The sequence below is a fragment of the Saccopteryx leptura genome, chromosome 2, assembly GCF_036850995.1.
Source record: "Saccopteryx leptura isolate mSacLep1 chromosome 2, mSacLep1_pri_phased_curated, whole genome shotgun sequence".
Lineage (NCBI taxonomy): Eukaryota > Metazoa > Chordata > Mammalia > Chiroptera > Emballonuridae > Saccopteryx > Saccopteryx leptura.
Window position 1 is genome coordinate 6,355,521 of NC_089504.1, and position 23,538 is coordinate 6,379,058.

A 23,538-nucleotide genomic window follows, 5' to 3' on the forward strand; every position below is an offset into this window, starting at 1 on the left:
ACACCAGCTCGTAATCACTTTCACTCCAGTTGTGCATCAATTGCTTCTTGTACCTGCCTTGTCCAGGGCGGAGCCAGTGTCCCCTGGTCCCAGCCAGTGACCTTGGGCTTTTCATGCCAGCAACCTTTGGGCTCAAGCTGGCGAGCTTTGGAATCTTGTGGACAGTTCTGCTCAAGTCAGTGACGCTCTCTGACAAGCCCATGCTCAGAGCCAGCGAACTCAGGGCTTCCAACCAGCAACCCCAGCGTTCTGGGGTACGCTTTGCTTTAGTCACTGCACCACCACTGGTCAGGCAAGGGGCCTCTTCGATGTCTTTTAAAAAAGTTTTACCATCTTCTCCATGACAGACTTGCAAATGTCTTATTAAATTTATTTCTGTCTACTCGTAATTGCTCATGCTATTGTTGTATGATATTATTTCTTGAAATTAATGTTCTGTTTGTTGCTGGTAAATAGAAAAGCAGTTGGGTTCTATACGTTGATTGTATGTCTAGTAATTATGTTAAACTTTTAATTGTAATGACTTTTCAGTGGGTTTTTTGTCTGTCACATAGTTAAATCATATCATCTGTGAATAATGACAGTTTTATGTCTTGCTTTCCAATCCTTATACCTTTAATTTGTCCTATCTTATTGAACAACCAATTTTCCAAAATGTTTCTATAATTTATTTATAAATAGAATCAGGTGAGGTTTGTCACCAGATGAGTTAAGAAAAGAACGTTGGGGCCCTGGCCAGGTGGCTCAGTGAATAAAACATCGACCCAGAGCACTAAGGACGTGGGTTTGATCCCCGGTCAGGGCACGTACAAGAAGCAGTCAATGAGTGCACAACTAAGTGGAACAATGAGGTGATCCTTCTCTCTCTTGCTCTCTCTCTCCCTCTCTCCATCCCTCCCCCTTCTTTGTCTCTTTCTCTCTCCTTCCCTTTCCTTTTCTTTGTCTCTCTCTCTCTCTCTCTCTCTTTCTCTCTCTCTCAAAGTAATGGAAACATTTTAAAAAAAGAAGAAATAAAAAGTGTTGGCTTTTAGGAATGTTTTGACTTGGGGTTTGTAAATAAGAGACTGTTGACTGTATTAGATGATCATAATGGCTTCTCTCCTCGCATTTACTTTAATTATTTTAATATTCAATCTTTGTATCTGGTTATTTTTTTTTCTTTAAAGGTTATTCTCTCGTTTTCATTTCTTTTCTGAGAATGTCAATTCAAAGACATCAACTGGTTTTGGAATGTGAAGTAAAATAAATTATATTTCATTATATTAACAGGGAAAATAACAAAATCTTATATTTATATCATGCATACACACACACACATACACACACACACACACACACACTATGTTATTTGATTTTTTAAGAACCTGTATCAGCTAATAGGGGAAGACTTTCCCATTTTTCAGATGAGGAAACTGAGGCTTAATAAAGAAAGAATCTTGCCCCATGTAATGACTTATAGCTCTTTGAGTCAGAATTGGGACCCAGGTGTCCAGGTTACAAGTCCAAAGTTTACACTTATTGCACAAACATTGTTCTCTTGCTTAGGAAAGTTTGGAAAGATGAAATTTAAAACTTCTGTTGGGTTTGGATTAGTGGCCTAACTAGAAGAAAATACCGACCAGGCTTTTGACTTGTCTCAAAAATTAGATTTCTCTTCTTTAATGGAATAGTGGACCTCCTGGAGTAAGAAACCGAAACCAAACTCTTTTTAGAATCACAGATTATATGGCTGAACCTCATTAAATAATTTGAAACTTTGTAGGCTCTAAGCCACAAAGGGGTCAGAGAGAGAAAGAAGGATTGTATTAGTTGGCAAACACTCACCACCATTTCTGAAATCACCAAGCTAATGAAATCTTGGCTGGGGCCTCCAAGGCCCTGGTGATTGGGCCCCTGCCTGCCTCCCCACCACCCTTTCTTCCCCTTCCCCCCACACTGCAGGTTCACAGGATCTCTCTCATTTCCTTCCACTTACCATGTTCTGTCCGACCCTCACAAATTCTCTTCCCTCTGCTGGAATGTTGTCCTGCCTTCTGGCCTCACTTCTCCCGACCTGCCTGCTGGCTTTACTTACCCTTCTCATTTCGGCTTCGACACCACCTCCTCTGAGAGCTTTCCCTAGTCCCACAGCTAGACTGGGTCCCACGCTTAGATGCTCCCACTGCCCTTATATTGTAACCCCCATTAAAGCTCCACTGTTCTCCACTATAACTCCAGGGCCTGGCACAGAGCTGGGCGCACAGAGCGTGGCTGAATTATTGTAACTTATTGGAGAGAGACAGGTGTGTGGGTGAGACGGAAAGTGGCAAAAGACCCAAAGAAAGCGGCTTAGATAATAAGGGAGACAGTATCTCACGTTGCGAGGAGTCCCTAGGCAGAGAGAGTCAGGTACTGGTATTGAAGTGCAGTGATCTCATCAAAGAGCCAGGTGCTTTCCACCTTTTGTTTCTGCTGTTCCAACATCACTGGGAACTATGACCATGTCGAGTAAAGAAGAGGAAGCGTTTATTAGGGAGGATAACCTTCCCCAGTCGCCACCCATAGATACCCCAGACATCTGGTGAGCCATGTCCTAGCTGCATGAGAAAATCTCCCTTGTAATAAATAGCAGAGGTACTTGACCCGCAGGATGTGTGTGTGGGGGGGTGACTACTGGACTCTCAGCCAAGACATTGTGTTCCAAAGGACATCTTACAAAACCAGGGGCTGAAGAACAGGCCCGTCTCACAAAGACTGAGTCAGCCAGGGGGAAGCTCACAGGTACACCCATTTTGAATGCCCAGCGAGCGTAATGTTGTCTTTCATCTCTGCTTCGTTCTTCCTCCCCGCGGACCGGAGTGTTCTCCCTAGTGTGCCGTGCATGGGGAGTGTTCACCTCTTAGCTCCAGCGCCGGTTCCAGAGAGTTTCTTATTGGTCCAGTCTTGCCCGTCATGTAGGTCCTTCAGGTCAGATGCCCAACTCTGGCAGTGTGGTTGAGAGGTGGGACCCCTTGTCTGAGAAAGGGATGACACCTATGTGTCTGTTTAACCTTTTTTTTTTTTACTTAAGATTGTGAGTTAATTGCTAAGTGTTTGGAAAATCTTTTCCATTGGCATGAACTAAGTTTCAGGTGCCAGGGCATAAAAAATTATTTTTTCTATGATATGTTTGTAATACTTTGTACCGCCCTTGTGCCAACACCCACACACATATCTGGAAGTACTTATAGGGTTTAGAAATAAGTTGAGTCTTTAAAAACCTGGCTTTTAGTTCTCATTAAGAATTTAGCTTCTACACTTCGCTCCTCTTCAGTCTCTGGATTGCCTTCCAAGCCCCTCCTGGTGTTCGGGGTGTGGTTTTCTCCTCGCTGCCTCCCCCTCCGTCCTTCTGTTCTCGGCTGGTCAGTGTGGGTGTCTGAGAGGAAACGTTGGTTCTCCAGGGCCGAAGGGAATGGGGACAGGTGAGGAGCAGAAGGTGACTCAACTCTTTTATCTGCTGACTGAGCAGGCTCAGGAAAGAGACCAGGTCATATTTAGACAGCCTTCCCTAGTCCCAGCTGGTGCCTAGAAACCAGGAAATGAATGAGAAGATGCCACTTCCGGGTCGAAGGCAGACCTTAATGACAATGACCCTGTGCATGAAAGATCTCACGATGACAGCTTAACTAAGCCCCTCCTGTGTTCTGTCCCCATGAGACAGGGCTCCTGTGACCCGTTTCTCTCTTTCATTAGCGTTGATCTAACCAGTGGCCGGCAAACTCATCAGTCAACAGAGCCAAATATCAACAGTACAACGATTGAAATTTCTCTTGAGAGCCAAATTTGTTAAACTATATAGGTAGGTACATTCCTTATCAAGGTAGCGCCCGCATGTGGTATTTTGTGGAACAGCCACACTCAAGGGGCCAAAGAGCCGCATGTGGCTCGCGAGCCACGGTTTGCCAACCACTGACCTAGCCCAACACGATGACAAGTTAGACCAAGCTTTCCAAACCTAGTTTATATATAGCCGCATCATTCCTCATACTTGTCTTCTTCTGTTTAAGATATTTGACATAGCCTCTCTGCAGAAGGAATCTTTAAGATCCCTTTAAAAATTAGTGGGGGGGGGGTTAATGAGAAAAAGTAAGCACTCTTTAAAATGTTTTTCCTTGAAACCCTTATTCTTTATGGTCTTGTTCGCTCAGCATATGTGGGGCAGTTACAGATGTTTGTTTGTTGCTGTTACTGTCTCCAGAGAACAGAGAGGAATGGGGAGGATCTGAGGGGTCCTGAGAACCTGAAACGGTCCAGAAGCTTATTGCTGCTTCTTAAAGGCGTGTGTTCCATAACTACTCCCCCCCCCCCCCCCAGATCCCACCTGCACAGACTCCAGGAGAGTCAAAACCTGGTGCTCTTTTATTTTCTTTTTAAGATTTTATTTATTTATTTGAGAGAGAGAGAGAGAGAGAGAGAAAGAGGGGGAGAAGCAGAAAGCATCAACTCCCATATGTGCCTTGACCAGGCAAGCCCAGGGTTTTGAACCGGCAACCTCAGTGTTCCAGGTCGATGCTTTATCCACTGAGCCACCACAGGTCAGGCAAATCTGGTGCTCTTTCTTCAAGTTATAGTTCTTTTTATTTTTAAAAGATTTTATTGATTGACTTTTTAGAGAGGGGGGGGAAAGAGAGAGAGACAGAAAGGTGAGTAGGGGGGAAGCAGGAAGCATCAACTCATAACAGTTGCTTCTAGTATGTGCCTTGACCAGGCAAGCCTGGGGTTGAGAACTGGCGACTTCAGCATTCCAGGTTGATGCTTTATCCACTGCGCCAGCACAAGTCGGGCTTCAAGTTTTATTTCTTAACCTCGGTTTTCATTCTAGGACTTGCTGTAAAGCCGCATCACCTTTGGTGGGGGCATCCCTGCACTCCTGAGCCCCACCAGCCCTGACACCCCGTGTCCTGCCGTTTGTCACACATCCAACATCACAATATAATTATTGTGGTGAAACTATAAAAATGCAGCTTTTTAATGTTCTGTGTGCCTTGCCACATTGTTTATATCACTGACTTCATCCGTATGCTGTTGGATTTTTAAGGTGTTTTTTTTCTGTTTTTTTACAGAGACAGAGAGTGAGTCAGAGAGAGGGATAGGCAGGGACAGACAGACAGGAACAGAGAGATGAGAAGCATCAATCATCAGTTTTTCGTTGAGACACCTTAGTTGTCTATTGATTGCTTTCTCATTTGTGCCTTGACCTGGGGGCTACAGCAGACCGAGTGACCCCTTGCTCAAGCCAGCGATCTTGGGTCCAAGCTGGTGAGCTTTTGCTCAAACCAGATGAGCCCGCGCTCAAGCTGGCGACCTCGGGGTCTCGAACCTGGGTCCTCCGTATCCCAGTCTGATGCTCTATCCACTGCCTGTTCAGGCTAAGGTGTTTTGTTTTGTTTGTTTTTTTTTAAACTCATTTATATATTATCTTCTTGGGTTTGCTTATGTTCTTACCTCTTATGTTTAGAATGCAGTTCTGGAAGGAACCATGAACATAGAATAAGTCCTTGGTATCTTTATTTTTAAACACAGAACCAGACCTAGTTAGGTTATGGCTAGATACAGGGGATATGCCTATATTTGTACCTGTTTTTATGGCAACTTGTATCTAGATTTGCATTTCAAAGAGATGCTGCGTGCTGTCCGACCTTTTTTAATACCCGTGTTTTCCTTTCTGATTAAAACCTGTTGTGTTCATTTGACTGTCTAGCCATGATGCTGAGAGATTGGAGCCTGTGTTGTCAATTATACCACAGGCTCTGGCTGTAGCTGGCATTTTCGTCCCAGGGAGCACACTACACTAATTTCAGAAACTGCAGAGGAATAGAGAATACACAATGTTACAGAATCTGCGTCTACTGGTGCTGTCAAAACATAAGGGATCTGGGCTGCTTACAATAAACCTAATTCTTCCTTTTATATTTTATCTGTTCTTTCTGTGGGCAAACAGTGAAGTCATTTTGGCTAATAGTTTGTCAACCCCTCAAGGTTTGACACTTCTATGTTGAAAATATATATGTGGTAGGTATTTCTGCTTTTAATTCAATGTAGGAGAAAAATTCTTTTTTTAATTTTTATTTATTTTAATTTTTTTATTTTTTACAGAGGCAAAGAGTCAGAGAGAGGGATAGATAGGGACAGACAGACAGGAACAGAGAGATGAGAAGCATCAATCATCATTTTTTCGCTGCGACACCTTTGTTGTTCATTGATTGCTTTCTCATATGTGCCTTGACCACGGGCCTTCAGCAGACCGAGTAGCCCCTTGCTCGAGCCAGCGACCTTGGGTCCAAGCTGGTGAGCTTTGCTCAAACCAGATGAGCCCGCGCTCAAGCTGGCGACCTTGGGCGTCTCGAACCTGGGTCCTCCACATCCCAGTCTGATGCTCTATCCACTGCGCCACTGCCTAGTCAGGCTTTTTTTTTTTTTTTAATTTTATAAGAAGTTTATTTATGCATCTGCAAACAGATGCGCTGAGACCCTAGTGGCATCAGCCAAGAAAAGTTCTTAATTTGTCCATGGACATTAATTGAAGTCTGTTAAAAATTTGAGAACTAGGATTCTAGGTGGTGGTATTTGTGATGACATATTTTTGTCTCTCAAGTTTTATAAAACTTCTTTTTGTGTTTGTTTCTGTATATACAGCTTCTTTAGTATTCAGGCCCAAATTGATTTTTTAAAACATTTCAAATGGAGCTTTTGTTACATTTACTCTGGGTAAATCTATACCTTCTGACACTTTTCTCTCAAAGATAAGAGGAAGCCAATACCAGTAATATCATCCCCAAGGGACTCTGCTTAAATAGAGCCATTTACGGGCTGCTTCTCAAAGAGCCCAAGTTTTTAGAAAAGTGAATTTATTCCAAAATACAGAGCATCCTAAAGCTGCGGTCTAGACGGCACAGAGGAAGCGGCCCTGGCGATGCGGATGTGGACGGGTTAACTCCCCTCCCTGGGGGCGTACCCTGCGCAGAGGGAGGGGCTTACAGCTGAGCCAGCGGCCCCAGGACGCCCTTTCTCTGAGTCTCTGAGTCGGAGTCATTTTCACGGAGGGAACTTGAGCAGCTCAGTTTCTTCCTAGATTGGCTTATCCAGGGATTTTGATTTAGTGTCAGCTTAATACACTTTTCAATTACAGGAAGTACAGTATTAAAAGTGGGCCTATACTTTAAAATTTTTTTTTAAAATTTGTTCATTTTAGAGAGAGAGGAAGGGAGCTAGAGAGTGAGAGACAGAAACATCAATCTGTTCCTGTATGTGCCCTGACTGGGGATCGAACCCACAACCTCCGCATACCAAGACAATGCTCTAACCAGCTGAGCCTTCTGGCCAGGGCAACGGTTGGCCTGTACTTTGCAGAAAAACTTCTTGTGACTGACTTGGATCTCCTTATCTCAAAGTAACTAAGTAGCTTTTCTGAATGGGGTTTCTGTGTCAGCTTGTTTGCATAATTTCAATGCAGAAATCAGATGTCAGAAGACTTCCTGAATAACCAAGAATAATCATTGTACAGTGAGCTAGAGAGCCCTGCCTTAACGGCGACTGATGGTTTTATATTGTAGGTGCGTGAAGGCAGATTTTGTTTGTATTGAACTTCATGGTCGGATGAAGATATAATGACGTAAGCAAATGCCGTAGTTCATACTTTTTCTGGTTCAATCTTCAGTACATAAAGGAGCTTAATCATGGTATAGAATATAAACCCAGACCTGGAAATACTGTGAAGTACAGCAGCTGTATATTAACTAATACCACTGTACTTTCCTCATTTGTCTTCAGCTTGATCAGCCTCGCGTAGCTGAGAGCTGCTGGCACAGACTCAGGCTGGTCCCAATGCAACGAGTGATGATAGGTTAAGAGGGAGCTTTAGGGAGGTGCTTGAAACGTACCTGTCAAGTTGTAACCAGCAGCTTGGAAACATCCATTTGCAGTCCTCTTGGCCATTTTATAGTTAATTGTTGAGTCTATATATAGTAGGTATTTTAAATTAAACATTCTTTTCCATTAGGTCATGTACTGTACAGCTTTCTTAATGTTTGGCAATATGCAGCTTTCAGACAGAAATTTCAGGGTATGTGGCATATGGTAGAGGTTCTTAAAGTGTGGTCCCTGGACCTCTAGAGGATCTAGAAACCTCTCGGAGTCCACAAGATCAAAACTAGTTTCATAATGATGTTGTCTTTGTCGCCGTGGACATTTGCAGCCGATGGTACAAGAGCAATGGTGGATAAGACTGCTGACATCTTAGCATGAGTCAAAGCACTGGCTCCAAACTACTGGTAAAATAATATTTTATTGAAAAATGACCTTGGGACCTGGCTGGTTGGCTCAGTGGTAGAGCGTTGGCCTGGCATGTGGATGTCCCGGGGTCAGGGCACACAGGAGAAGTGCCCATCTGCTTCTCCACCCCTCCCCTCTCATTTCTCTTCCCCCCCCTTCCCCTCCCGCTCAATTGGAGCGAGTTGGCCCTGAGCCCTGAGGATGGCTCCATGGCCTCTGCCTCAGGCTCTAAGAAGAGTTCAGTTGCTGAGCAATGGAGTAACACCCCAGATGGGCAGAACATCACCCCTCCCCCCAGTGGGCTTGCTGGGTGGATCCCAATCGGAGCGCATGCAGGAGTCTGTCTCTCTGCCTCCCCTCCTCTCACTGAATAAAAAAAAGAAAAATGACCTTGATAAAACAGAAAAGAATATTACTTTTATTAAATTTCAACCCTTTTTTTTTTGGTAGTGATTCAACTTTTTCATTTTTTCAGGCTAAAGAAAAATTATTTTTACATTTTATTTTTCAATTACAGTTGACATTCAATATTATTCTATATTCATCTTAACCCTTGAATATCCATCTTTTTAATAGAATGTGTGGCGAGACGGGAAGTGTGCAAGGGCACTTGGGTGCTTTCCAAAGGGGCCGTGCTGTGAGCTGAACTGGCCTCCGCTGGTCACGGGACACCATCTCTGCTTCAAAGAAAAGTTGACAGACAAACCCTAGAGAATTTGGCAGGCATTTTCTCAAAAATGAATGGAGTGAGCCTGCCACTTCAAGGAAACAACTGACAACATTTGTTGCCAATGATCGAATTCTAGCTTTTAAGTGAAAACTGGGATTTTGGAAAATTTATGTTTGCCACTGTGAGCTTGACAGCTTCCAAATAGTTGAAGACTCATCAGATAAGATGAGCGAGGCAGTGATATAAACAAATGTGATTTTTAAATGTTTTATAATGAAGTGTGTCAAGGCTTGGAAGATCTGCGTGTGTTAGTGCAATAGTGTTTTCTCAATGACCAGTGGGTGTGTTGTTACACAATCATGCCCAGGTAAACATCCATTCAAAGCACAAGGTAGACCAGTGCATTTTCTTGTAACCAAGTATGAAAAATTCACTGCCAGCGTTTCAGATTTCGCACTGCACCTAGCCCCTAAGAAGCCATTATTTGTCAGGTTTTGATGTGGTAGCAAACAAGAACATCCACTGTTGGCCTAACAAGGCTATTGAAATTCTCCTGTTTTCTAACTACATATCTTTGTGAAGTAAGTCGTCTTTTTCATGTCCTTCAACCAAAGTAAGGAGTCACAACAACAGATGGACTACAGAAGCGATTTGTGAACAACCAGGTGTCTCCTATTAAGCCAGACATGAAAAAGATTTGCAGAAATATGAAACAGTGCCTTCTTCTGTTTTTTTTTTGTTTTGTTTTGTTTTGTTTTGGAAAGTAAGTTTCTTTAAAGAAAAAGTGTTATTTATATTAACATGAAATGGATTTATTGTCTAAGTGAATTAATAACTATTTTTAAAAAAAATCAGTCTTTAATTTCTGATAGAGTAAATATTGATAGCTGCCACCCAAATGAACAGAAGCATGCTGGGGTCCTTACTGGTTTTTAGAGGGCAGTGGGGTCCTCAGAACCTCTGTCCTGTGACAGCCACCAGGAAGGGGTGCCTTGTTGGTAATGGCACCATCCCAAAGTAGCAAAGGCTTTTTTTTTTTTTTTAAGATTTGGAATTTTTTTCCATTAAGTTTTCCACATTTTTGTCAAGAATGTAAGTGGGTTGATTAGTTTTTCATCTGTTTTGAATTTCCTTTTAGCTTCTGTCAAAAAAGTTCACGCTGTGGTGACCCATGTGATAGCAGCTGTGGAGGGAGGCATCGCCAGGGGTATTTTCATGTAGCAGAACCAGAACCAGGCTCATTCACAAGCAAGCCCGTGTTTATTTGGTACTGCGCAAGGTCTTATTATGACCTCCTATCTCAGTTAGACCCTGGTAGTCTAGCAAGTGCTTTATTATGGCTTATGGAATGTTCTTGGATACAGATAATTTTATTAAAAACACATTGTTGGTTTGAGGCCAGTAATTTTTAAGGTGAACCCAATTCAAACGGAGATGGGAAAAAAAAAGTTTGGGTGGCCTTCGCCGGTTGGCTCAGCGGTAGAACGTTGGGCTGGTGTGTGGAAGTCCCAGGTTTGATTCCCGGCCAGGGCACATAGGAAAAGCGCCCATCTGCTTCTCCACCCCTCCTCCTTCTCCTTCCTCTCTGTCTCTCTCTTCCCCTCCCGCAGTCAAGGTTCCATTGGAGCAGAGTTGGCCCAGATGCTGAGGATGGCTCCATGGCCTCTGCCTCAGACACTAGAATGGCTCCAGCTACAACGGAGCGACACCCCAAATGGGTAGAGCATTGCTCCCTGATGGGCATGCCGGGTGGACCCCAGTCGGGCATATGCAGGAGTCTGTCTGACTGCCTCCCCACTTCTGGCTTTGGAAAAATACAACAACAACAAAAAACAACATAAAACAAACAAGCCTGACCGGGCGGTGGCACAGTGGATAGAGCGTCAGACTGGGATGCAGAAGGACCCAGGTTCGAGACCCCGAGGTTGCCAGCTTGAGTGCAGGCTCATCTGGTTTGAGCAAAAGCTCACCAGCTTGGACCCAAGGTCGCAGGCTAGAGCAAGGGGTTACTTGGTCTGCTGAAGGCCCGCGGTCAAGGCACATATGAGAAAGCAATCAATGAACAACTAAGGTGTTGCAAAATGCAATGAAAAACTAATGATTGATGCTTCTCATCTCTCCGTTCCTGTCTGTCTGTCCCTGTCTATCCTTCTCTCTGACTCTCTCTCTGTCTCTGAAAAAAAGACCCACAAAAAACCAAACAAACAAACAAAAAAAGTTTGGGTATCAAAAGCTGTTGCTTTATATTGTATACATTGGGGCTAAAAAGAATTGCAAACTAACATAATAGAGAAAAAATAATGGAGTTAGATCGTTTACAAGGCCAGAGTGAAATCTATGAGCAGATGGTCCTAGCGGTTCTTCAAGGAAACACCTTTAACTGCTGAAAATAGCCAATGCTTCGGAGCTGGTGGGAAATTTTACAGAGAGGGGGCTCTCAATTGGGAGGGTGTAAAAAGAGTTTTTAAATATAATACATATGATTGCTATAAAACTAAATCAACAAAGGTTTGCTGATTAGCAGAGGGCTTTAAGGAAGCCTTGCTCTAAAGAGCTAGGAGTGACTTGGAACCCTTAGAGTTGTCCCCGTTATCCGTGGGGGATACGACCTGAGACCCTGGTGGATGCCTGACCACGATAGTACCAAACCCCATCTGTATTAGGCTTTTTCCTATGTACACATGCCCGTGATCAAGTTAACATACAAATTAGGCATTGTAAGAGATTAACCAGCAATAAAATAGGACGATCGTGAACAATAAGTTGTACTAAAAGTTGCGTGAATGTGATCTCTCTCTCGCTCAAAATGTCCTGTTGTCCTGTGCGCACCCTCCTTGTGCTGATGCGAGGTGACACAGTGACTCGGTGATGAAAAGTTTTCCGTTTCAGTATTTTCAGAAGGCGGTCGGCCGGGAGCTGAAACCGTGGAGAAAGAAAGTGTGGATGAGGGACGGCTGCACTCGAGTTGTTTGTGTATTTGTTCTCTCAAGTAGTTTAGAGAGACCTGCAGGCTTGTGTTTACACTGTTGCTCTGCTTGACAACCCTTGTCTTTCTAGATAACATAAATAAATAATCTCCCTGAGCAGTGTCTCTTGAAGTGGAATTTAGGAATTTGTGGAATTACTGAGGAGCAAGAATCTACGAACGCCTTGAATAGCGGTCCCTTATTTTTATGAGAACATTTAAAATGATTAGGCATAAAGACATTTTTACCGTGATGTTTTTAATGAGAAAAACATGCTAGTAAAATACAACCTGAATTTCTTAAGTGGATGTTTTTCAAGCTGTTCTGTGGGCCTGGATGGGAGTAAGGCTGAGGAAGTGATTTTCCTTCAGAAGGAGGGCTTCTCCAGTTTGAGAAGGAGTGACTTCCATTCTGCCGGCTCCCCTCTCCCACCCGAGCTGGAGTCACTGTACAGACTGCGCTGCTCGGAACAGGAAACAGGATCAGAGCCCCTGGGCAGGTTTGACAGCAAAGATGTCACTGTCAGGTCACACGCGCCTGGGACCGGATTCCGTGGCAGGTTTGCATTTTTACTTGACTTGGCCCTTTCCCATTTTACTGATCTTCACGACTGACTCGTGACATGGGGCAGGGATTATTTCTGTGTCTGGTAGGCAAATGACTAACACCTTGCGTTGCTCAGTGGCCTTTCCCAGGGGAGTCCCAGAGCTGGGGCTGGAACCTCATCCTCCATTACTGAAACCCCCTGAGGCAGCAAACTTTCCATCTCTGCCTCATTGTAACTCTCTCCTCCCTGTGCTGTGACCGTCACACTCAGCCCTTGCTGGCTCTTCCCTGGGGAGTGCGGAGCGGGGCTGCTGCAGGCCTTGGCCTTCTCATCCTGGCTGCAGCTCACGTCCACCAGCTCACTGACCTCCTTCCTTGAGTGCTAATAGATCGGCGTTGCCAACTCTCTTCTGGCCATCCCCCTCCCTGGTTCAGCATGTCGCTACACCCCCAGCCACTGCCCTGCCGCCGTGGTGTCACCACAGGAAGCAGAAGCAGGGAGTCACCCTGGAATCCTCCCTCCCCTTTGTCCTTTCCCAGCCTCCTCAGCCAGTCAGCCACTAGGACGCGATTATATTAAATGTCAGTGAAATCTGCTCCCGTCGCCTCTCATTTGAACTGGAACAGTCCCCTGACTTCAATCTCTTGGTGATTCTGGACATGGCCGGCTGTGCTGACCCCCGCCCCCTTCTTGCAAGCCCTTCTGCGGCTCGCTTGTGCCCACGGGAGAGTCTGAGCCTGGCACTCAGGGCCGGGGCGATCAGGCCGGGACGTTGGCCCGTTCCATCGCCAACCACCTCACTCATTCCCTCGCACCCCGCCTCCCCCTGTGCCCCAGCAGGACAAGCTCACCTCCCTCCCGGACGGCTGCCTGCCTCTGTGTTAGTGCTTGCTGGAATGCCCCCCATCCTTCCACACTAGGAACCTCAAGGCACGATGCAAACTGAGTGCTACTTCTGTTCATTTTGGTTCCCTAGCTCCTAGCACAATTCCTGGCACATAGGCTTGATCTGTCTGAATAAAATCTATCCGAGTTATTTTATCTGTTTGAAGAAAGCGGTATCTTATAACTTTTCCCTCCTAAATCCTTGCTCCAGATTTCAATGAGCTGTTTTGAGTGATCACTCAGAGATAACAGGAAAGTGCTAAGCCCTGGCCGGTCACTCAGTTGGTTCGAGTCATCCTGCTAAGCCAAGGTTGCAGGTCTGATCCCCAGTCAGGGCACATACAAGAAGCAACCAATGAATGCATAGTAAGTGGAACAACAAATTGATGTTTCTCTCTCTCTCTCTCTCTTTCCCTTTAAAAAATCAATAAATAAAAAATTTTAAAAAGTGCTAAGAGTGTGACTGAGTTAATGTGGGGAGTGTCTCACCTCTCAAGTTTCAGTGTCTGATGAAGAGTTTTTCCTTTGTACCAGGACATTATTTATATCCAAAAAAAAAAAATGTTTCTAATAGGATAGAGAACGTGCACCAATGGGTTGGAGTGCAGTACCCAAAGCAGTTTTCAAACCAAATTCGGTAATGTTGATTTAAAACTGCTCAGCACTGAAATACCCAGGTACAATCATGGAAGATATTAAATCTGCTGTCTGTGTGGCAATCTATTATCGAGGGAACTGTTCATTGGAATTGTGTTAATCACAGAGAAAGATTATAAACTCTCTCTCTCTTTTTTTTAACAGGATCAATTTGACAACTTAGAAAAACACACACAGTGGGGAATTGATATTCTTGAGAAATACATCAAATTTGTAAAGGAAAGAACAGAAATTGAACTCAGCTATGCAAAGCAACTCAGGTAGGTTGATACTGAGAAAGTTTATTTGTTGGTTAACTGCACCGTGGGTGTGAGGATAATTGATATTCTTATTTTATAGTACACATGTATGATCCTTTAGATAGTTCTTTTCCCCTTTCATGTAAGATAATGTTTCAACAGAAGCAATTGTTTTTTATATAGAAAAGTAATTTTCATAAAGCAGTAAACATAAAAACTTAACTTATTGCTTTCAGGTTCATTTTTTATGAAAAAGCATATTTTCTGAATTTTGGAGTAGCTGATTTTTTTCAGAAAACTTTTTATTGAGATGTAACTTGTAGAGAGAGAAGTGCAGGAATGCTACATGTCCAGAACGTCCAGGGTGAACACATGTAACCAGCACACAAGCGAGGACACACAGTTACCAGCGTCAGAGGATTCTGACTCCTTCCTGTTCTCCACCCTTCCCTCACGGGTGGCCACTTTCCAGACTCCTAACAGCATGGAGTTAGTCTTGCCTATTTTTTTTAATTTGTGTTTATATTTGGCTTCATTGTTCTCCATCGTGTTTTGTGAGATTCGTTCATGTTGTTGGACGTGGTGGCAGCTGGTCTCTTCCCGTGGGTCTCAGTATTTTGGGTGCGTGAGTGTGGCACAGTCCATCCACTCTCCCTCTCTGGGTGGCTGCTTGATCCCTACTTGGGGAGAAGCTAGAGAAGTTCCTGGGGGTGGACTGTGGGTCCTAGGCTTTGGGTATGTTTAGTTTGAGTAGATGGGGGGCGGTCAGACAATTTTCCAAAATGCTTCTGCTGGTGCACACTCCCTCCGGCACCAGGTGAGAGGTCCCGTGGGGCAGCATTTGAAAAGCACTTTGGATCTGTTACATCTTTCATGATGAAATTATCCAAGAAATTTATGCTTTATATAAAATATTGAAAAGTTTTCGGAGAACTAAGCTTGAACTTGAAGGGGCATGCAAAATCACAAATGATTACTTGTTTGTTTGCATTGGTTTGTGCAGATTGTTTTAAGACATGTTAAGAGATCTAGATGACTTGGTTTGGAAACATTTCTTTTTAATCCAGACAGCCTCTGCAGTAGGGGTGGGTCATGTGCCGTTGAAAGAGATGGGGTCTTCTAGGGCCAGTGGTGGTGTTTGACCATAAGATCTAAGTGTTACTTGGAAGATATTTTTATGGAGACAAGTTTTGTTTCCACTGAGTAATAAAATAAGAAATAATTTTTACTGCTTGCTGAATCCAGATCGGTTTCTACTGTGTGTGCACTGGTATCCCTGTTGTACATCAGCCTCAATAACTTTGATGCTTTTAGAACATCGAATGTTCTTCTATGTGGAACATGTGGTCCGAAAATCCGAGTTGAGAATGAGCTGCTTTGTGTTGATTCTTAAAATATTGCACTATTAGCCCTGGCCGGTTGGCTCAGCGGTAGAGCGTCGGCCTAGCGTGCGGAGGACCCGGGTTCGATTCCCGGCCAGGGCACACAGGAGAAGTGCCCATTTGCTTCTCCACCCCTCCGCCGCGCTTTCCTCTCTGTCTCTCTCTTCCCCTTCCGCAGCCAAGGCTCCATTGGAGCAAAGATGGCCCGGGCGCTGGGGATGGCTCTGTGGCCTCTGCCTCAGGCGCTAGAGTGGCTCTGGTCGCAACATGGCGACGCCCAGGATGGGCAGAGCATCGCCCCCTGGTGGGCAGAGCATCGCCCCTGGTGGGCGTGCCGGGTGGATCCCGGTCGGGCGCATGCGGGAGTCTGTCTGACTGTCTCTCCCTGTTTCCAGCTTCAGAAAAATGAAAAAAAAAAAAAAAAAAAAAAAATTGCACTATTAGTCATAAAATGTGGTCTTGAGTGTGAAAATAGATTACATACAGTTTTAGCCAAAATAAAGGCTCACCTTAGGATTCATCTCCATTTGTTGTCTTTCTTCTTTTTCTATTAGCATACGCTCCTCTTTGCCGGGGCCTCAGCCCACCGTCTCCTTTTGCTTGGGAGGGCTGTGATTGGACGTCATTCAGTTGGTTCTGACACACTTTCGCATCATTCTGTGCCGTGAGAGGAGTGCTTTCTTAGTCCCCGTCCTCCTCACCAGTGAGCCTTTCCTCACCCTGGGTGAGGGGGCTGAGGACTTAGCTGACAGAACGGGAGGCTACTGGAGAAGACTCCGAATTCCAAGAGAGGCTCAGGGTAAAATTGAATAGCTCCCCATCTTACCCTACTTGAAATAGAGTATCAGTATTACCATATGATGATAACCTCCCAGGAAGTACTTTTCCTGAGATTTAAATATTAACACTTGTTTCATTACATCCCTGAGAAGTATCTAACTTTGTACTTGGTGGAGGAAGTTGATTTAAAAAAAAAAAAAGATTATGAGTAATTGAATGAATGCCTGCCTTTGGACATGTCTTCTAACCCTTGATGCTGAGATCTCAGCTGGACCTTCATGCTGAAACGTCACCGTACTACTGATCCTTTATTCACTTGCGTTGCCCCTTCCTTCAGTGACTCTTCCACGGTTCCATCAGCCCCAACACCCCCTGTCCCACGCTCACCCACTGCTGCCTCCTGCACTAAGGAAATGGACGTATTCAGGAGAAACCGGCCTCAGACTGGCACTCTGCCGCCAGCCAGCATGCATGTCCCCTGTCCCTGTGCCCCGCCCCATGCTCCTGGCTAAGCCCAGGCCGCCTCTTGCGCACTGGGGCTCGCTGCGCTCTGACTCCAGAGCTCTGTCCCTCGGGTGCTCCTCTCTCCTCCCACGCAGTTCCTCAGTTTCTTCTGGGTTGTTCTCATCAGCATGCAAAGGCACCATTATGTTTCATTTGAAAAAGAAGCTCCTGAGCTAACCTTCCCCACCAGCTACCGCCCTTTCTTTGCTTCCTTCCCTTTGCAGAAACACTCCTCCAAAGTGTCCTTCTTTGCCGCCTCCCATTGCTCTCCTCTCACTACCGTGACCTCGGCTCACCAGCGCCGCCACTCAAAGGCGCCGGTGGCCGCCATATTGAGCAGCCCAGTCACCTGTCCTCTGTCCTCATCATCCTTGACCTCAGCCACTTTGACGGGGTGGATGCTCCCTCCTCCTCTTCCGGCGTATGATCTGTAAGGCAGCGACTTGCAGATACGTGTCACCTCATGCTGGACCTCTCTTCTGAACTCCAGAAAGAGATTACACAAATTCTCCACTGGGGCGTCTACACGACATCTGAACTGTAACAAAGCGGAAACGGAATCTCCCCACTCAAATTCTGCATCTGCAGGGCCCAGCTTTCCCCCACGCCCTTGAGGGCAGCTGTGCCACCCTGGCTTAGCTCGGAAACCCTGGAGTCATCCTCGGCTCCCATCTTTCTCTCACACTGGCTCCTGCCCCATCCGAGCTGTCCAGGAGTCCTGGTGGCTGTCCGTTCCAGACTGGTCCAGGGTCTGACCACTTCTCAGTACCTCCCCTGCTGCCACCGTGACAGAGTCGTCCCCCACCTCTTGTCTGATTGTTAGTCCTCAACTGGATTCCCTTACTCCACCCTTGACCCCTCTTGTTTGTGTGTTTTTCACAGAGCAGCAGATGATGGTGCTGCTCTGTTTAAAACACCAATACCTCCCCATTTCACTCACAGGAATTCCAAAATCCTCAGGGTGGGTGTCCCTTGGGTCCCATACCTTTCTGACATCATCTGGTTCCATCTACTCTCTTCCTCCTAATCTCTGCGGTAACCACACTGGCCTCCTTGCTGTTGCTTGTACAGTTAGTTGTACTGGCCTTTCTAGATAGAGATCACCTGTATGTTCACCCCCTAGGAGCTGCTGGCCAGATAACAGTGTATCCTTTTCCCCTCTATTATATTTATTGTTCATTGTCTCCCGTTCCTTCCCTGCTAGAACGTCAGCCCCTCCAGGACAGGGCTCTGAGTGTGTTCATTAACGTACCTGGTAGTATGGTGCAGTGCCTGGCCCACAATGGTGCTTCGTAAGGACTTGTGGTAAGAGTGAATCCATAGGGTACAGGCCCAAGATAAGATAGTTGGTCAGGCCCTGGCCGGTTGGCTCAGTGGTAGAGCGTCGGCCTGGCGTGTAGAAGTCCAGGGTTCGATTCCCGGACAGGGCACACAGGAGAAGCGCCCATTTGCCCCCTCTCCTTCCTCTCTGTCTCTCTCTTCCCCTCCCGCAGCCGAGGCTCCATTGGAGCAAAGATGGCCCGGGCGCTGGGGATGGCTCCTTGGCCTCTGCCCCAGGCGCTAGAGTGGCTCTGGTCGCGGCAGAGCGACACCCCGGAGGGGCAGAGCATCGCCCCCTGGTGGGCAGAGCGTGGCCCCCTGGTGGGTGTGCCGGGTGGATCCCGGTCGGGCGCATGCGGGAGTCTGACTGACTGTCTCTCCCCGTTCTAGCTTCAGAAAAATACAAAAAAAAAAAAAAAGAAAAGAAAAAAAGATAGTTGGTCAGCAGAGCTTGCAGGAGAATTACCGTATTTCCCCATGTATAAGACGCACCTTAATTTGAGGGCCCAAAATTTGAAAGAAAAAAAAAAAGTATTACATAAAGTTATTGAACTCAGGTTTTATTCGTCTACAACAAGAAGCGCAAAAACAAGCATGAAAAAGCGAGAAATGCAAGTTAAAAAATCTACAACCACTGCATAAGACGCACCCAGTCTTTAGACCCCAAATTTTTTGAAAGGGGTGCATCTTACACATGGGGAAAGACGGTATGTGTTTGCACAGCCTGTGGGAGCCAATGAGGGTTTAACTACAACAGAACAACTAACAATGTATCAACTAACAATTAGGGGGACTCTAATGAGCAAGACATAAGAAGTAGCTGAGCCTGAGGAATTTACCTGCTATGGAAAAGAGACTGCATGCAAATAATTAAGGAACTAAATCACTTAAAGATAACATTCTTCACCGCAGATAAGTAAAACCAGTGAAGCGCTGGAGTGTGAGGGGGCAGGGGTTGCTAGTTAGACTGGCCAGGGAAAACCCATTGCTTGAAAACTGAAGATCAAGGAGGAGGCAGATGTGGAAGGGTCTGGGAGTAGCTCTTCTCAGTGAGTGCAAAGGTCCTGAGGTGGGAACACGGCCAAGAAATGGAAAAGCCAGGGAGACATCTGACATTAAATAATTTTTTTTCTGCATTGGAGGAAAAAATGGCCAAATTATATTAGGTATAGAAGGTGATGATTGGGACTTTGGTTTCTGTAGATCAGTCAGAGGCTGGCAAACTACATAGTCCCCCTGGCCAGATCCACCAACTGCCTGATTTTATAAATAAAGTTTTATTGGCATGCAGCCATATCCACTCTTTATGTATTTTCTATGGCTGCTTTTGCAAAAACTGTGGAGATTGAAGAGTTGTAACAGACCACGTGAGCATGACCTGTTCACAAGTCTGGAATATTTACTGATTGGCGCTTTAGAGAAAAAGTTTGCTGACCCCTGCTAGAGTTAAAATTTATTCAAGACTGCATAGGGTCCAAGTCCTAATATATTTTAAAACATCTGCTGTGCCCTATATGAGAGCACCAACTATTGATTGTCCTTAGCAATTGTTTGTTTAAAAAACACACACACACAAAAAAAAACCCTGAATTATTTGTTATGACCAGATAATGAATGCATATGATTGAAAATCCAGAAATGCCAGAGGTACAAAACAGTGTACAGTGAAGTGTCCCTTGTCTTACCCCGTCCCCAGGGACAGTAAATGTTACCAGTCTCTTATATATCCTTCTAGAGGGGTATTATGTGCACACGGGCAAAGAAGTCCGTGTTTTCCTCCTTGGCTCCACAGCAGTTCGAGATGGCCTTGCTTTGCTGTGTCCTGGAGGTTGTTCTGAGGTTCACTTATTTTTTACAGCTGTGCAGTATTGCACTGGATTGGTGATGCGTTGGTTGTTGACAGTTGTTTGCAACTCTGAACAAAGTTGCAATGAATGACCTTGAATGATATACTTGGACAAGCTAATCTAGAGGATACGTTTCTAAAAGGAGCCCTCTAGTTAGTAGAATTTGCCAAGTTGCCCCCCTCAGAGGCTGTGACCTTTAACATACCACTCTGTGTGGCAGTGCCACTCATCTTGCCCCTCAGTGCCTACTGTCACCATTCTTCTTTGCCTCTGCCAATTTGATAATAAAAATTGGGAAGTCTGAGTGTTCATTTGTGTTTCTCTTAGTATGAATGAGGTCGAGCATGTTTTCATACATTAGAGTCATTTGTACTTGCTTTTGATGTCCTGGTCAATTTTTCCCCCCCTGGGGCTCATTGTAAATAAAGGGTAACTATGTAGAAACCATTTTATAAACTATGTTGCACATTGTGTATAAAAGGTATTATATTGAAATTTACTTTAACAGTCCAAAAGGCATTAAAGTGAAACTGAAGGATTTGTTGTACTTTAAATATTAAACAGACTCATATAAGATTTAGCAAAAAGATTCTGAAAAACTTGTAGGGCTGTCCTTACTGTTTTGTTTGGTTTTCTAAGCGCCATGTTGTAGTTTTGAACAGGCTCAATTGACTCACTGCTAGGAAAGAAAGAAAAAAAAGTAATTTACATGTTTCGCTTCCTCTTCTAATCAAATTATGTAATTTGGTCTGTAACATGACTCCCACAGTTCGTCTTCATTCTGTGTTCAGACATAGATTTACGCTCACCACCATTCCTTCCACCACAGCTCTGCACTTGCTGGTATCAAGAAAATAGAGCTTGTGGCATAATCCGTGAGCAGGTTCTTTGAGGGTGCCACCCCCCTGTCCCCGTGAGCTCGTTCTGGTTTGAGGGTGCCACCCCCCTGTCCCCGTGAGCTCGTTCTGGTTTGAGGGTGCCACCCCCCTGTCCCCGCGAGCTCGTTCTGGTTTGAGGGTGCCACCCCCTGTCCCCGCGAGCTCGTTCTGGTTTGAGGGTGCCACCCCCCTGTCCCCGCGAGCTCGTTCTGGTTTGAGGGTGCCACCCCGTCCCCGCGAGCTCGTTCTGGTTTGAGGGTGCCACCCCCCTGTCCCCGACAGCGGTGTGACTTGGTTGTTCTGCGGTCACACTTCCCTTCTCCCCAAACTTGGCTGCTGCGTTGGTTTTTGGTGTCCAAGTCTGGGGCCGGCCGGATTCCTTTTCTCTGTAGGTGACTTGCTTTTCTGAGGATACTTCTGAAGAATGTTTTTGTTCCGCTGGCTCGGCAGCTTGATAACTTCACCAGGCTGGGCCTTGTTGTTGCCCGGTCTGTCAGTTTTTCCAAGAGCCGGTTCATATGCAGATTCAGTCTTCATTGTTTGCAGGGGATTCAATTATATCTAAATATGTTTTCTATTCTACTTATCAGTTTATGTACTCCAGAATTTTCCTTATGTCCTCATCCTCTTGTTCTTTCTTTACTTTTTCTTAAACTGCATTTTTTTTTCTTAAGATTTTATTTATTGATTTTAGTGAGAGGAGAGAAGAGAGAGAGAAAGGTGGGAAGGAGTAGGAAGCATCAGATTGTAATAGTTGCTTCTGGTATGTGCCTTGACGGGGCAAGCCTGGGGTTTTAAACCTGCGACCTCAGCGTTTCAGGTCAATGCTTTATCCACTGTGTCACCACAAGTCAGGCCGCCTTGTTCTTTAGGTCGTCTCTTTTCTGATTATGTTTGTTATTTTTCACATGTTGATTATCTCAAAACTTTCCTCTCTAATTTGATAGCCAGCCTTATGTATTAGTTCTATAGTGGTGTGTTTTAGTTCTTAGTGCCTTTTCTTTTTCTTTTTTCTTTCTTTTTTTTTTTTATAGAGAGAGTCAGAGAGAGGGATAGATAGGTACAGACAGACAGGAACGGAGAGAGATGAGAAGCATCAATCATCAGTTTTTTGTTGACACCTTTGCTCATTGATTGCTTTCTCATATGTGCCTTGACCGTGGGCCTTCATTAGACCGAGTAACTCCTTGCTCGAGCCAGCGACCTTGGGTCCAAGCTGGTGAGCTTTGCTCAAACCAGCTGAGCCCGCACTCAAGCTGGTGACCTCGGGGTCTCAAACCTGGGTCCTCTGCATCCCAGTCCGATCCTCTATCCACTGCGCCACCACCCGGTCAGGCACCCCTAGTGCCTTTTCTTAGCTGTGCAGTCTACCTTTTTATCCGACTCTGTTTTATCCTTTAATCTGGGGATTCTTGCTCTGTTGGCTTTGCGTTTTTATTAAGTTTGGCTATAATATAAAATACTCGGGAGGAGTCTGATTTAGTTTCTTTTCCTTCGATGTTTTCTTCCAGGTTGGGTTTTTCTGTCATCCCTTTCTTTCCTTCCCCCCTTCCTTCCTTCCTCCCTCCCTCCCTCCCTTCCTCCTCCCCTCCCTCCCCTCCTTCCTTCCTTTTCTTCTTTTTACATATCATATGTACCTTTTCAGCTGGCTTATAATCATCAAGGGCAGTTTAGTGACCTGGCTGAGAGGACAGACTGTAGAGCCCACTGCCTGGGATGCGTTCTCAGTCCTGTCAGTGACTTAGGGCAAATTACTCTGTGTGTTATCTTTTTCACAGATAAAATATAAATACCATAGTTCCCCATGTGTAAGACGCTTCCATGGATAAGACGCACCTTAATTTTGGGGCCTGAAATTTGAAAAAAAAAAAAGTATTACATAAAGTTATTGAACTCAAGTTTTATTCATCATATAATTCATACAACTCCTCATCATTGTCAAAACTCCCATCCATTAGCTTGTCCTCATCTGCGTCTGATGACGAATCACTGTCTTCATCTATTGCCTGATCCTCAGTTCCATCGATGACATTTGTGATGCCACAAGCACCGTATAAGACGCACCCGGTTTTTAGACCCCAAGTTTTTTCGAAAAAGGATGTGTCTTATAAATGGGGAAATGTGGTAATACTAATTCCCACCTTATAATTTTGTTGGTGGGGGGAGCTTAACAAGATAGAGCAGGTAAGGTACACTTTCTCGGCTGATGCCTAAGCCTGCTTCTGTAACCACTGAGCATCCGCAGGGCTCTCGTGCACTCCGACAGCGTCTGTGACGGTCCCTCATGCTCCCAGGACCAGCGGCCTGCCCCCGGAGCCCCATCACAGGGCGGGGGCAGGAAAGGGCCTGGTTTCAGTCTGTTGCCTCATATGAAACTTTGTTAGAGGTTCTGTTTTGGGGTTTACTCTGTGAGGTCAGAGGTCCCTTGGAGCCCCTAGGTTTGGGGTGATGTCCCCCTAGGCAGTTAGCTCCTGGTCCTGTGCACGTGTTCCAGAGCCTGGGTGGTCGGCCTGGCTGCTTCCTCTCGGAGCCTTCTGTCCCTGTTCCCCGGCAGCTTCCTCCCCCCTCAGTTTA

At 45.3% G+C, this 23,538-nt stretch overlaps 1 protein-coding gene across 14 annotated transcripts in view; it reads left to right on the top strand.

Annotated features, from left to right (window-relative positions):
* FNBP1 (formin binding protein 1) overlaps positions 1-23,538 on the top strand; it is a 134,600-nt gene that overhangs the window by 40,485 nt on the left and 70,577 nt on the right. For all 14 annotated transcript variants that reach the window (XM_066366918.1, XM_066366905.1, XM_066366904.1 and 11 more), the window contains exon 2: positions 14,159-14,274. In XM_066366918.1, coding sequence (XP_066223015.1) covers positions 14,159-14,274 — 116 coding nt within the window. The remainder of the gene's footprint in view (positions 1-14,158; positions 14,275-23,538) is intronic.